The following is a 13962-nucleotide window of genomic DNA, read 5'->3' on the forward strand; positions in this document are numbered from 1 at the left end:
CAGGCAGGGCTGAGGCTGGGAGTCTGAGGTGCAGGCAGGGCTGAGGCTGGGGGTCTGAGGTCAACGCAGGGGTGAGGCTGGGAGTCTGTGATCCAGGCAGGGCTGAGACTGGGTGTGTGAAGTCCAGGCAGGGCTGAGCCTGGGAGTCTGAGATCCAGGCAGGGCTGAGGCTGCAGGACTTATAGGACTCGGTGCTCTGGGATCAGGGTCGCCCCGTTGGCCTCCTGGTACCCCCTCCCGCCCTCCCCTGTACCCTCCTCCGGCACCACTGCGTCCTCAGGTCCTGGGCAGTGTGGTTCCAACCCGAGAACCTTAGGGGACGTCACTCAGCCCCCAGGCCCCCCTTCCTTGGATGAGGGACCCCCCCCCATCACAGGCCCCCTTAGGCCGGAACCTCAGCCCCTGGAGCCAAAAAAGCCTGCTCCCCCTCAAAGCCTTTTTGGTGCCCGGCCTCTGACGTCGCTCAGGACTTCCCTGCGGGGCCCGGCTCCCCGTCCTGCCCCTCTGGGTCTCGAAGGGGCGCCCCGAGTTCCCGCATTCACACGGGCCCTGGCCTTGAGGTCTCAGCCCCCTGTGGAGCCCAGACGTGTGACCGCGCTTCCTGCCGTGGGTCAGTCATGACCTCGGGCTGTGCGGGTCCCAGCCCTGCAGATCCGGAGATTTCCCAGAATCCCCGAAGGATGGCCCGGGAGGGCGCCCCCAGCGGGAGGTCAGGACGCAGTGAACCGGGACGCAGGCGGGCGAGGTGTGGAACGGCACAGGGAGACCGCGTCCCCCTGGGCCTGACCTGGGACAGGTGCACCGGGAACGCCCTCAGCACGGGTCTGGCCTCCCCTCCTCCCGTGTTTTCAAACGTTTATTTACTTACTTATATATTTTGAGACAGAGAGTGAGCAGGGGAGGGTCAGAGAGAGAGGGAAACACAGAATCTGAAGCAGCTCCAGGCTCCGAGCTGTCAGCACAGAGCCTGACGGGGGAATTGAACTTACAAACCATGAGATCGTGACCCGAGCCAAAGTCGGAGGCTGAACTGACTGAGCCCCCCAGGTGCCCCATAAGTCCATTTTGAAATAGTAACAATGTTTCCGAATGAGCGTAACTCCACTCAGAGACATCTTATCTTCGGAGAGATTCTTATTGACAGGATCGACCTTTTTTACCATGAATTTCTTACATTTCAAGCTTTGCATTTCCCCACAGTTGTCCGAACCCCCTTTTCTGGAGCTGATTATCACATGATTTCTAAGCCCAGATTCTCTGTCTCCCTGAGCTGCGTATATATTTGTGAGCCCCCGGGTATATCCATGTACTTAAAGCTGGTTTTTCTGTTGTTTATCGGTTTAATTTGCAGGCGTTGGGAACAGAACCTAAGAGGTTACAGGGAAAAGAGTTATCCTTACCTACAGCATCTGTGCTGTTCTGACTCTCCCTTTCCCCAGCCTCCTCCCTCCATGTGCCCAAAGTGTAGGAAGGCTTCTCGCCTACTAACGGGACGCAGGACACAGGGGAGCTTATCTGGCTACGGAGATAAAGTTGTTTCTCGTTACGCAGCGCTAGCAACTGTCTCTAGAAAGGGGCGCAAACACTGCAACGCCCTGAGGGGACCGTGTGCCCCGAGTCCCTAGAGGCCTCCAGGCTGCTATCGGCTCTTTCTGCCAAGGGTCCCATCCTCACCTAGGTCACCCGAGGCCTCAGTGCCGGTGGCCTCTGTTCAGCCACCAAGGCTGTTGTCACCTGTGTGTCCACCTGCTGGACCTTTGTGACTAGAGGAAAAGGTAACCCCACGGGTTCGGCTCGGGTCCAGGCAGACCTGCCTCATAGCACAAAGTGGTTGCTGTGGACCCGTATCCTCATCGCACATTCCAGAAGAGGAACGGCGTAAAATAAACCCAAGAGTTCAAATGGCTGACCCCCCAGGGGGGAGGGGGGAAGGGGGGAGGGTTCCTGCCCCGAGGGGCTCTGACCTCTGACCTGCTGTCTCCTCCTGCAAAGGGGCAGCTGTGGGACGGGCGCATGGCGGCCCTCCTGGACCTCATGAGCTTCCTGATCGTCCTGACTTTGGCATTCGGTGCCCAACCACAGCCGGGTAGGTGGGGGCACGGGCGTCGGGACAGGGTGGGATTACCCATGATGCTGCAGGGACAGAAGCCCCCCCCCCATCCCAGGCCCGGGGCACCCACACCCTGACCCTGGGGACGGAGGGGAAGGGGTCCTTTTGCAAATCAAACTAGACATGGATGTGTCTGTCCCCAAAGAGAATTAAATCCTGAACCGCCCTGGGCTGTCAGGCCCCCGGGTCCCGGGAGAAACTTGCTGGAAACCCCGCAGATCCGTGACCCTCCCCCCTACGCCAGACCCCGACCCGCAAACACCCCCAGGAAGGTGCAGGGCGCGATCTCACGGCGGTGGGGTCCATGTCCAGGCTGCGCCGTGGCCGCGTGGGGCCTGCTTGGGATTCTCTGTCCCTCTCCCTGCCCCTCCCCTGCTCGCTCTCTCCCAGCCCCTCCCATGCTCGCTCTCTCCCTGCTCCTCCCCTGCTCGCTGGCCCTCTCCCGGCCCCTCCCCTGCTCGCTCTGTCCCTGCCTCTCCCCTGCTCGCTCGCTCTATCCCAGCCCCTCCCCTGCTTGCTTGCTCTCTCCCTGCCCCTCCCCTGCTCGCTCGCTCTCTCCCAGCCCCTCCCCTGCTCGCTCGCTCTCTCCCAGCCCCTCCCCTGCTCGCTGGCTCTCTCTCAAACTCAATAAATAGACTTTAAAGGAAAAAGCACCGAGACACGCAGGCAGATCCCACGCCGTCGGGCCGCGGGCAGCCACGCTCCGCCTACGGGACTTTCTCGTTCGGAGACAGGAACTCGATGCTCAACCCACGGAGCCGCGCAGGTGCCCCTTGTCTGTATTTATCATATTATTTTACGGATTTTTCAAACTGCTTTCTGTGCTTTCCTGAAATTTTCAATTATCGTGGCCATCGCTAACTTGTCTGTATTTTTCAAATTATTTTTGTATTTTTCGAAATGGTTCAGAATATTGTTACTAAACGTCATTTCGTATATTTTTCAGATTACTTTCTATCGTTTTCTTTCCTTTTCATTTTTTAAAAGATTGTCTTTCCTTTTCATTTTTTAAAAGATTTTATTTATAAGTATTTTTGAATATTTTCTATATTTTTCTGAAATTTTCAAATCATCATTTCTGTCACTAACTTGTCTGTAGTTTTCAAATTATTTTCTATATTTTTCTGAACGTTGCAAACTATTCCTACTATAAGTAGCTTCCGTATATTTTTCCAATTATCATCTATATTTTTCTTTCCTTTTCACTTTTTAAAAAGACTTTATTTTTATGTATTTTCAAATATTTTCTGTATTTTTTGGAAATTTTCAAATTATCATTACTATTGCTAACTTGTCTGTATTTTTCTGAAATTTTCAATCTATTGTTACTATAACTAACTTCCCTATACTTTTCCAACTATTTTCTATATTTTTCTTTCCTTTGAATTTTTAAAAGATTTTTCTTTTCAAGTATTTTCAAATACTTTCTGTATTTTTCTGAAATTTTTGAATTATCAATTCTATCTCTAACTTGTCTGTGGTTTTCAAATTATTTTCTGTGTTTTTCTGAATTTTTCAAATTATTGTTTCTATCATGAACTTGTCTGTATTTTTCAAATTATTTTCTGTATTTTTCTTTTCTTTTTTTTTTTTAAAGATTTTATTTTTAAGTAACCTCTACACCCAATGCCGGGTTCAAACCCACAATCCCAAGATCAAGAGTATTTTTGAAATTATTTTCTGTATTTTTCAAATTATGACGATACCTAATTTGTCTGCACTTTCCAAATCATTTTCTGTATTTCTCAAATTATTTTCACGATAGCTCAGTTCATGGGTAAAAAGTGATACCATTGTGGTTTGTTTTCTTACATTTTTTTCACTTCTTTTAAGAAAGTTGACTTTTTATTTTCTCAATTTTCTTTTATTTATTTTTATATTCTTAAATATAGTTTGTTGTCAAATTGGTTTCCATACAACATAGTTTTTGAAAAAGAGAGAGAGAGAGCGAGCACTAGTGGGGGAGGGGCAGAGAGAGAAGGAGAGAGAATCCCAAGCAGGCTCCATGCTATTAACACAGAGCCCCCCTTGGGGTTCGATCCTATGAACCATGAGATCCTGAGCTGAGCCAAAATCAGATGCTTCGCTGACTGAGCCTCCCACCTGCTCTGACACTGCGGGTGTGGTTTGCACCCCCCTTAATTTGCACCCCCTCAGCCCCAAGGATTCTGAGCCCGTTTCCGCGGGCTTGTCTAGGTCTCTGAATTGTTCACTTTGACACGGTCGATTTTATGTTGCGTGAATTTGGCCTCAGTAAACACAGAAATACAACCGTCTACACCTCAAGTTTGCCAAGCGTCCCCCTGGCCTGTTACCAGAACGTCACCTGTGGGGCGGGCGGAGGCTCCAGCCTCCACTAAGGGCTTGGGATTTGTTTTTGTTTTTGTTTTTTAATCACAGCACAAGAGAACGTGTCTCCTATTATAAACATGCAGCTGGACTCAAGGAGAAAACTGTTAACCTGGAATTACCTAAGAAACGTGAGTGAGCACGAATGCATCATTGACACGCCGCCTGACTATTCCGTCAGGGTCGACCCCCAGGTGAGTGTCTGTGGCTCGCGCCTTCTGGTTTTGCTCCGGGTAAATCCTGATTTTTCCTGGGAAATGAGCCTCGAGTCCCCGGCCTGCTTTGATTCCCACTCATTACTTTTGTCCAAGAAGAAGAAGCATTTCCTGTATACTCTTAGGTTCCTAGATAGGGGTGTGCAAATTAAAATGACAAATGCAAGAGTTTTCGGGAGAAAAGACATACAGATGTGTTCCTCTTTTAACTTTTTACACCTGGGAAGATGTATAGAAAAGCAGTGAAAACATAAGGAGGAGGGTGCTTTGGTACCATTTTTTTAAAAGAGTGAAAACTTGTAGAGATGTGACTTGTCACAGGAATGGGGACTTTGGCTCCTGGGGCCAACAAGTTGTGGGGACATGAGCAGACAATAAATGACAAACCTAATGGCAGATACGGGTTATTTTAGTAAAGTCTGTCTATACGGTGTCTTTTCTGGCTGCCCGTGTCTGGCGGGAAGGCTCACTCTCCTCATCTCCAAGCAGGAGAAGTGGGGGACGGTTCATGCTACCTTCACAAAGGGAAGTGTGTACCCTGCTTCTCTGCAGATGAGGAGGGCAGAGAACTCCTGGATCCGTCGATTCTGGATTGCCATCAGCTCCAAAGAATTCTTATGACAAAGCGCCCTATTTGGGGACAGGGAGTCCCAGATGTAGGGTGGCCCCCTGCACTCTGCTTCTGGACAGTGGGGGTAAACTTTACACACTGAACCCCACGTGTGAGGAAGAATGTAACCCCATCTTTTCTGCACCTGCCTTTACCTTGATTTGTGCCCTTCCATGAGGGGGGAGGGGACAGATACGGATTTCACCAAACATGCATGCTACGCCCTTCACGTCAGAACAGACCCCCGGATTCCGTCTCTCTCTGTGGCCTGTATTCACTCAGCGTATAGTTCACATTCTTCCTTAGCTTTATTCTAAGGATGTCGAGGAAGGAAAATTAGTCATGTACCCTCTTAGGTTCGACTCTGGGGGCTGTGAATTAACCTGAGAAAAGATGAAGATGAAGAGATGAAGAGAAGGGAGGAAATGTATGTCTATGCATATGGAGCTTACAAAAAATTAGCCCAATGATGAGTAAAGTTAGAGCCTTGTCCACCTAACTAGTGCGGAAAAGGAAAGAGAGAGCACCTGGGGGGCTCAGTCAGTTAAGTATCTGACTTTGGCTCAGGTCACGATCTCACGGTTTGTGGGTTCAAGCCCTGACTTGGGCTCTGTGCTGACAGCTCAGAGCCTGGAACCTGCTTCGGATTCTCCCTCTCTCAGAAATATAAACATTAAAAATTATTTATTAAATAACAAATAAATAAGTAAATATTGAAACAAATGTTTAGTCAGATAAGACAAACTTCCCCCCAATGTTTCCTTCTGCATCTCTTGACTGCAAATGTCTTCAACTTGAAACAATCTTCATGCCGATTACGGGGTTCCCCGGGGGAGGGTCCCCGCAGCCGGGAGGGGTGCCCGGGACAGGCCTGCAGGAGTGCCACTCCGCCTGCGAACCACCGATGCAGGGGTGAGTCCTTCCCTGGGCGCATTCGGCAGCTCAGATCCCCTCCTTGCGTGCAGGGCGGTTTCCTCCGGGCGCCCCTCGGGATTGCTCCGGGAAACGGGATGCGGACCCGCAGGGCGCCATCTTGCAGAATTAGCAGGTGGGCCGGGTTCCGGGTCCCCTCCACTTACCACTGTTTTGAGTGGGATTTTTATGTGGGTGCCTCTGGCGCCACCTATAGGCAGACGGGGGTCTTGCGTTCCGTCCAGAGAGAGTCCTGGGGGCGGGGCGGGGGTGCGGGGTGGGGGGGTGCACTTGCAGAAGGTTTGTCCTGCTTTTAGGCAAGGGACTTGCGGGGGGCGGGGGGAGGGCGGAGGGGTTCTATGTGCTTTGCCCGATTGCCTTCAGTTCAAAATAGTCCCTGTGGCAGATGTGGCTTATTTGGGGATGACTCTCTGCTCCGGACACATCCTGGTGCAGGAGTGCATGAGCAGAGCACTGTCTTGGGGCCTCCAGGCCGGTGAGGCAGGAGTCAGGCTCACGGAGACCCGGCCCTGGGCTCACGATGCACCTGCGCTTTCAAAACTGTAATGAACTTTGGGGCGCCTGGGGCTCAGTAGGTGAAGCGTCCAACTCTGGCTCAAGTCATGATCTCATAGTCCGTGAGTTCAATCCCTGCATCAGGCTCTGCACTCACAGCTCGGAGCCTGGAGCTGCTTCTGATTCTGTGTGTGTGTGTCTCTCTCTCTGCCCCTCCCCTGTACATGCTCTGTCTCTGTCTCCCTTTCTCAAAAATAAACATTAAACTTTTTTTAATTAAAAAAATCTTTAAATAAATACAAAAAGAAACCATTTTTAAAAATAGCATTGAATTCAATGTCTGAACCTGTCATTTTGACTTTTATGCTTTTTTGTAGTTTTACATTATTTTTTAAATTTTTTAAAGGTTTACTTTTGAGAGACAGAGCATGAGCAGGGGAAGGGCGAGAGAGAGGGAGACCCAGAATCCGAAGCAGCTCCAGGCTCCCAGCTGTCAGCCCAGAGCCTGACGCGGGGCTCGAACCCACAGACTGAGATCATGACCTGAGCCGAAGTTGGACACTCCACCAACTGAGCCCCTAGGCGCCTCCGCTTGACATTTTTTAACATTTTATTTTTAAGTAAATCTCTGCCCCCAACGTGGGGCCTGAACTCACCACCCTGAGATCAAGAGTTGCATGCTCTTCGGACTGAGCCCCCCATACATCCCACATTTTAAAAACATTGTGAATGAAATCGCTTCTTTTCAGAATATCCGGTGAGCGGGGTTCCATCTGAGCTTTGCCGGCAACGGAAAATCGAGTCTGTATTTTCTTAAAAGCCCACGAATGTCGGGGGGCGGGGCTTGTGGTTCGTTTCCTTCCGCGCCATCTGCACAAATCTGACGGTTTTCTCCTGCAGGAAAAGAAAGAAAGAAGGAAAAGCAAAAGGCTGGGCTTTATTAGGGAAAAGCTAATTCCTGGGGGGGGGGGGGTGTCTGTGTGTGTGGTCAGGTTTCATTTTTAGTTGGGCGCTGAGGGCTTTTCTGCAGACTCAGGACGCGAGGTCGGCGGCAGAATTGCACAATTTCTCGGTGGGATTTGGGGTTTTCCGGGAGCCCAGCGGCCGTGCCTGGAGGGAGGACCGGAGGGCGTGGCCTGACTGAAGGGCATTCCTCAAAATCCTGTTTTTCATTCCTTCCCTAGCAGCGGCGGGCGGGATAGGGGTCCTTGGCAGTCTGAGATTTGCAGCCGCGCCCCGGGGGCACGTTGTGCACGGGGGTTGGCACAGACAGATGCTAGGGGGGCTCCGGGTTTCCCGGGTTTTGAACTTGAGGAAATGCGCGTGTCTGTAACAAGTTCCCTCCTGGCCGAGGCCACACCGCGCGCCCACCGCCGCCCCTGCGCCCCTGGCACGAGGGGGTCACAAACAGGATGCCGCAGTGCTGAGGCTTCTCTCCGGCACGTGCTCTGCTTTTCCTCTTGAGCTTTTTTTAACTCTCGTGTCCTCAGAGCGCTCGGGGCTCAGCTCGTGACCCTGCGCGGGGCTGGCGGCTCCCGGTGCCCCCGCGGGCGAGCGCTGCCCCGTCCCCTCTTGCAGTTCCGCCTGTCGTGCAGGAGCCGACAGGAGAGATGCTGGGGGCCCGGGAAGGACGATGCTGACAAATGAAGAGTCCCCTTCACCCATGAAGGAGATCAAAGCCTGACCCGCTAGGCTGGGTGAGCTTTGCAACTAAGTAGCCGTGACCTTTGCAACTATGTTGCCATGAACTTTGTAACTACATAGCCGTGAACTTTGCAACTGTGTAGCCATGGACTTTGCAACTATGTAGCATGGACTTTGCAACTATGTAGCTGTGAACTTTGCAACTACATAGCCGTGAACTTTGCAACTATGTAGCATGGACTTTGCAACTATGTAGCTGTGAACTTTGCAACTACATAGCCGTGACCTTTGCAACTATGTTGCCATGAACTTTGTAACTACATAGCCGCGAACTTTGCAACTGTGTAGCATGGACTTTGCAACTATGTAGCATGAACTTTGTAACTAAGTAGCCGTGAACTTTGCGACTATGTTGCACAGTGAAGGAAGCCACACTCAAAAGGCTACATTGTGTCAATCACACTTAATCAAATATCCCCAACAGACAACTCCTGTGAGATGAAAGCCTGTCAGGGACTCCCAGGGGCTGGGAAAATGGCCTGGCTCTCTGTGGGGGTGGGGAGGGGATGAGAATGTTCTGGAACCGGAGGTAGTGGTCTGCTGACATTGCAAATGTGTTCACTGCCTCCGCCAGGGCCGCCTAAAAGAGGTCAAAACGCCCCGTTTTCTGGTTATCTGAGCATGATTTAAAAAATTAAAATTAAAAATATCTGTAAAAAGCAGAAGCGCAGAGGAAAAGATAAATATAGGAATGTGTAGGTAAATCAGACAAAGGTCCCTGCCCAGCCTCAAGCGCCCCCCACCCCCCAGGCACAGGTGGAGGAGTTCGGGGCTCTGGGTCCCCTACAGGGTCTGTTCCTCCTCGTCCAGCTCACAGCTGGGCCTGGCTGCATCTAACCTGCTTCAGACACATTTTCCCCCTAAAATGTCTGAATGTCTTGCCCCAGAGATGCCTCCAGGTCAGGGTCCGATTTTTATGTAAATCCCAGATTTTCCCGCCTGTAGGTTCTAAAAGGCCCTTTGTTGGGGGTGTTCCAGTCTGTTCCTTGTGTTAGAAGCTGATGAGCAAACCCCTCCCTCTTGTCTCTCAAGATCCCCAAGCACCTCGTTTTTTGGGTTTTGTCAATTTTCTGGACAAGAAAGGGTGCGTGTAGACGTAGAAATCTAGGGGGAAAGCCTAGTGTTTCCCAGGCTCCTGATTTTTGTCCCATTTGCTTTTCTGTAAATGAGGGGACCCCCCACCCCCACCCCCACCCCCCATGCCTGGTAAGTGCCAGGGATGGAGTGTAGGGATCAGTGAGTGTCGCCCACACGCTTGCAGAATCCCCTTCCAGAACGCACGCTGGAGGCCAGATTCCAGAGTGCAGGCCCCGGCTGGCTCAAGAGGCATATTCGCACACCCGTCCCCCCTCACAGTCCCCACCCCACAGCGGTCTAGGCAGTACGGCCACCGTCTGTCCCCGGCGCAGAGCCTCCAAGTCAGGCAGACAAGTGGGACAACTTTCTGGTGGTGCAGGCGACCACAAACACTTCTCGTCTACACTCTTAAGTGCGGTGACGGAGCTCTGCAAATTCAACTGACAAGAGACAGGTTACCTGAGGCAGGTTTTCTACGCTGGTAAAAATTTAAGGTGCCACCAGGTGGGGGCTTCATGGATAGAAGAAAATGGCCCCAGCAAAGCAGTGAGACTTGATAGGGTTTTGTTTTTTTTCTACCATTTTTTCACACAGAGGCAGGAAATGATGCAGATGTGACAAGAGACAGGAATAGGGTTTCAGGCGGCCGAGGGCAGCAATTAGGAGAAGGAAGACATTGGAAGGAGGCTATTGGAGGACAGGGTTTATTTTAGTCGGTTTTTTTCATGCAGGTCTGAGTCGATGCTGATTTTTCCGCTTGCTCATGGTCCTAGAACCTCCCCCAGAGACCACGGGTCCGCGGAATGTGTGTTAGAACTTTCCGCTGGGAGTCAGTTTGGGGCCGCAGGAATCCTGCGCCTCCTGTTCTGAGAACAATCCTCGGGCCAAACTGGGCAGCGGGGACAGAAGTAGGGGCGTCTGGGTGTTCGAGGTCCTGGTCGTCGCGGGCGGGGCGTGAGTGCGCTCCTTAGACCGTGGCAGAGAGAGCGGGTCCGAGCTCCTGAGCTCACGGGACGGCCGGGCGGGTCACTGCCGGCGCGGGGGGCGTTTCCTGCAGCCCGGGGGTCAGGCTGTGGTCTGTCCTGAAGACGCTAACAATCTGGGGAAACCAAGGAAGGGTGGACGTTGTCCCCGGAACTTTGTCCTGCACATCGGATGACTCCGGGCGCTGCCGGGTGCATGGGGGGGGGGGGTCTCCGGAGGGTCACATGCCCTGGAACACGGGCGGGGTCGCCTCCGGGGAATGACGTGTGGCCCCTGCAGGTGACCCCGGACCTCACGTACGAGTGCGCCTTCCCCAACGCCGTGCTGCACCGCGGCGCCACCGTGACCCTGAACGTCACCTGTGCCGGGGACGTCTTCCAACAGGTCCTGACCTTCGCCAACCCAGGTGAGGCCCCCTCGGCGCGCCCGGGGCCCCAACCTCCGCACGCGGCGCTGCGGGCATCCGGTGCCGCCGCTCAGGGTTTCAGGCGCTGTTGCCCCAGGCAGGGAAGGTTCCGGAGCCGCCAACTTCTCCTGCCTCGTTTACAACGTGCGCTTCATGAACTGCAGCTGGGCGCCCGGCCCCGCCGCCCCGGCCGACGTGCAGTACCGCCTCTTCTCCTGGGCGTCCAGGTGAGCACCGGGTCTGGACGGGGATCCTAACCCCCGTGCCAACTGAGCCGTGGGGCCCAGGGTGGGGCTGCACTGGGCTGAGATGCAAATCTAATATGTGTATTTTCCCCAAGACGCCCATCAGAGCCTTCCCGTGCGTGGAGCGCAAGACCAGAAAACAAAAGTATCCTCTACACTCTTACGTTTGTGAACGGGGCTTGCAAATTAAACTGGCAAGCACTATATGAACAGGAGAAAAGCATGCAATTTTTATTTGTTTTTTTACATTTTTTGTTGTTGTTGTTGTTGTTGTTCTGAGAGAGAGAATGAGCAGGGAAGGGGCAGAGAGAAAGAGGGAGACACAGAATCTGAAGCAGCTCCAGGCTCTGAGCTGTCAGCATAGAAGCCGACGCGGGGCTCGAACCCTCGATCATGAGATCATGACCTGAGCCGAAGCCGGACAGTGGCCGGGAGCCACCGTGCGCCCCCCACCCCCGCTCCTATTTGAACATGTCCCGAGTTGTGCTTCCCGCACCTGCAGGCACGCAGCCGAGGTGGAATGCGGCCACTACATCGTCGATGCCGCCGGGACACGTGTGGGCTGCCATTTTGATCAGCTTGGCAAACCCCACAGGACGGACAACTACTTCTTCCTGCTAAATGGAACGAGCAGGGAAACACAGATCCCGTTTCTGGATTTCACTCCATTTAATGCCGTTAAAATCGGTAAGGCGCTGCGTCACGCTGCCCTCCCCCACCGTCCTAGGTGAGTGGCCTCTGGCTGCCCCGGGGGCGGGGGGAGTGTATCTAGTACTGTTTTCCCCATGAGGCACATCAGAGCCTTCTCGGGCGTCGGAATGAAAATAGGAAAAAAAAGATATCCTTTACACTGTTAAGTGTGTGAACGGGGCTTGCAAATTAAACTGACAAGCACTATATGAACAGGAGAAAAGCATACAGTTTTCATTTTAATCTTTATACGCGTGGAGTGGGGCCTTCAGGGAAAAGAAATGGTTGAGCAAGCCTGGGCGGGGGGGCGGGGGGGTGCTCAGACGGTTAACCATTGACTCCTGCTTTCAGCTCAGGTCAGGATTTCAAGGTTCCTGGGTTCAAGCCCTGGGTCAGGGCTGGGGAATCTGTCTCCATCTCTCTCTGCACCCCACTCCCCACACTTGAACTCTATCTCTCTCTCAAAATAAAAATAAACTTGAGAAGAGAGAAATAGTAGGGTTTATATACCGTTTTAATAAAAAGCAATGAATATGTAATTAAGACCCAACAAACAAAATGGATTAAAGCTTCAAGAGGCGCTGAACTGCGGAAAGGTAAGTGCGTGTGGAAAGTAATCAGAGACAGCGTTGTGTCCCCGGGTTCTTCTGTTCAGATTCACCTTGGTTCCGACTTTCTGGTCTTTGTGGATGACATAAAACTTCCGCGGACACGGGATTCATGACAACCCTTATTTCTTGTTTACAAAATATTTATCTTGGGGAGAGTGCGCGTGGGGGAGGGTGGGCGGAGGGGAACAGAGGGTCCGAAGCGGGCTCAGCACTGACAGCAGTGAGGCCCAGGCGGGGCTCGAACCCCCGAACCCCGAGATCACGACCTGAGCCGAAGTCGGATCTCAACCGACTGAGCCGCCAGGAGCCCCGTTAGACCTCACTTTTCAGGCCGTTTCAGGTTGACGGAAACGCGGCACAGACTCCAGAAGCCGTGAGGTCCCAGCGCCCCGTCCCCCGTCCCCGGGTCCCGAGTGTCTCACGTGCGCGCCTGTGGTGTCTCGCTTCCGCAGAGAAGTATGACCCCCCCGCGGAGATCAGAGTCGCCCACAATGGGTCGCATTTCATCATCCGGTGGGAAAACCCCGAGATCCGATTCGACCTTTCCAGCCACATGCTGTGTTATGAGCTGGACGTCCACACGGCGGTAAGCGGCTTGTCCTGACCCACCCCCCGCCGCGGGCAGGAGGCGGCTCCCTGGGCCGCTCCTTTCTTATTTCATGTTCAGGAAACCGACTTATTTTCAGTTTTAGAAAGTGATCTCGACGGGGCGCCGGGGGTTCCGTTGGATGAGCGTCAGCTCTTGGTTTGGACTCAGGTCGTGATCTCTCACTTCAGGGGTGCAAGCCCGGGCCGGGCTCTGAGCTGACGGTGCGGAGCCTGCAGGGGACTCTCTCTCCCTCTCTCTCTGCCCCTCCCCTGCTCACGCTCAGTCTCTCCATCAAAACAAATATACTTTAAAGATTATTTATAAAAAAAGAATTTCAAGTCATCTCTATGCACAATTTGGGATTTAGTCTTGAACACCGCGGACCCCAGGACCTTGGCACATACCGCTGCCTCTGCTCACAGAGGCCCAAACCCACAACCCCGAGATCAAGCGGGACATGGCCCCCACACGGAGTCGGCCAAGTGCCCCCAAATAGCATCTTATATATTTATTTAAGTTTATTTATTTATTTTTGGAGGCAGAAAGAGAGAGAGCAGGGGAGGGTCAGACAGAGAGGGAGACACAGAATCCAAAGCAGGTTTTGAGCTCTGAGCGGTCAGCACAGAGCCCGACGCGGGGCTCGAAGCCACGAACGGTGAGATCATGACGTAAGCCGAAGTCGGACGCTTGATGAGTGACCCCTCCCCTCCCCCCCCCCCGAGGCCCCCTGCATATTTTGGGCCGAAACCGAGGGGAGTGAGGGGCGGCCTCGCCGGTGCCCGATCTTGGGTCTGGTCAGCGGTGCGAGAGCCGGCGGGCACCGTGCTGGGCTCCCCCGGGCGCATCCCTCTGCCCCGAAGGCCCCCGGGCGACCCCGCCGGAACCCGCCTGGCGCAGACGCCCCAGAGCCCGCAGGGTGCAGCCCATTCTGCTACGTTTCTGAG

The 13962-nt window shown here is 53.1% G+C and overlaps 1 protein-coding gene across 1 annotated transcript in view; it reads left to right on the plus strand.

Moving 5' to 3' along the window:
* LOC115284287 (granulocyte-macrophage colony-stimulating factor receptor subunit alpha-like) overlaps window positions 1-13962 on the plus strand; it is a 20498-nt gene that overhangs the window by 2418 nt on the left and 4118 nt on the right. Inside the window, exons 4-10 of the mRNA XM_029930977.1 lie at window positions 1993-2086; window positions 4511-4653; window positions 10757-10883; window positions 10981-11110; window positions 11631-11815; window positions 12882-13026; window positions 13879-13934. Of these exons, the coding sequence (XP_029786837.1) occupies window positions 1993-2086; window positions 4511-4653; window positions 10757-10883; window positions 10981-11110; window positions 11631-11815; window positions 12882-13026; window positions 13879-13934 (880 nt within the window). The remainder of the gene's footprint in view (window positions 1-1992; window positions 2087-4510; window positions 4654-10756; window positions 10884-10980; window positions 11111-11630; window positions 11816-12881; window positions 13027-13878; window positions 13935-13962) is intronic.

This window comes from Suricata suricatta, chromosome X (genome assembly GCF_006229205.1).
Source record: "Suricata suricatta isolate VVHF042 chromosome X, meerkat_22Aug2017_6uvM2_HiC, whole genome shotgun sequence".
NCBI classification, from domain to species: Eukaryota; Metazoa; Chordata; class Mammalia; order Carnivora; family Herpestidae; genus Suricata; species Suricata suricatta.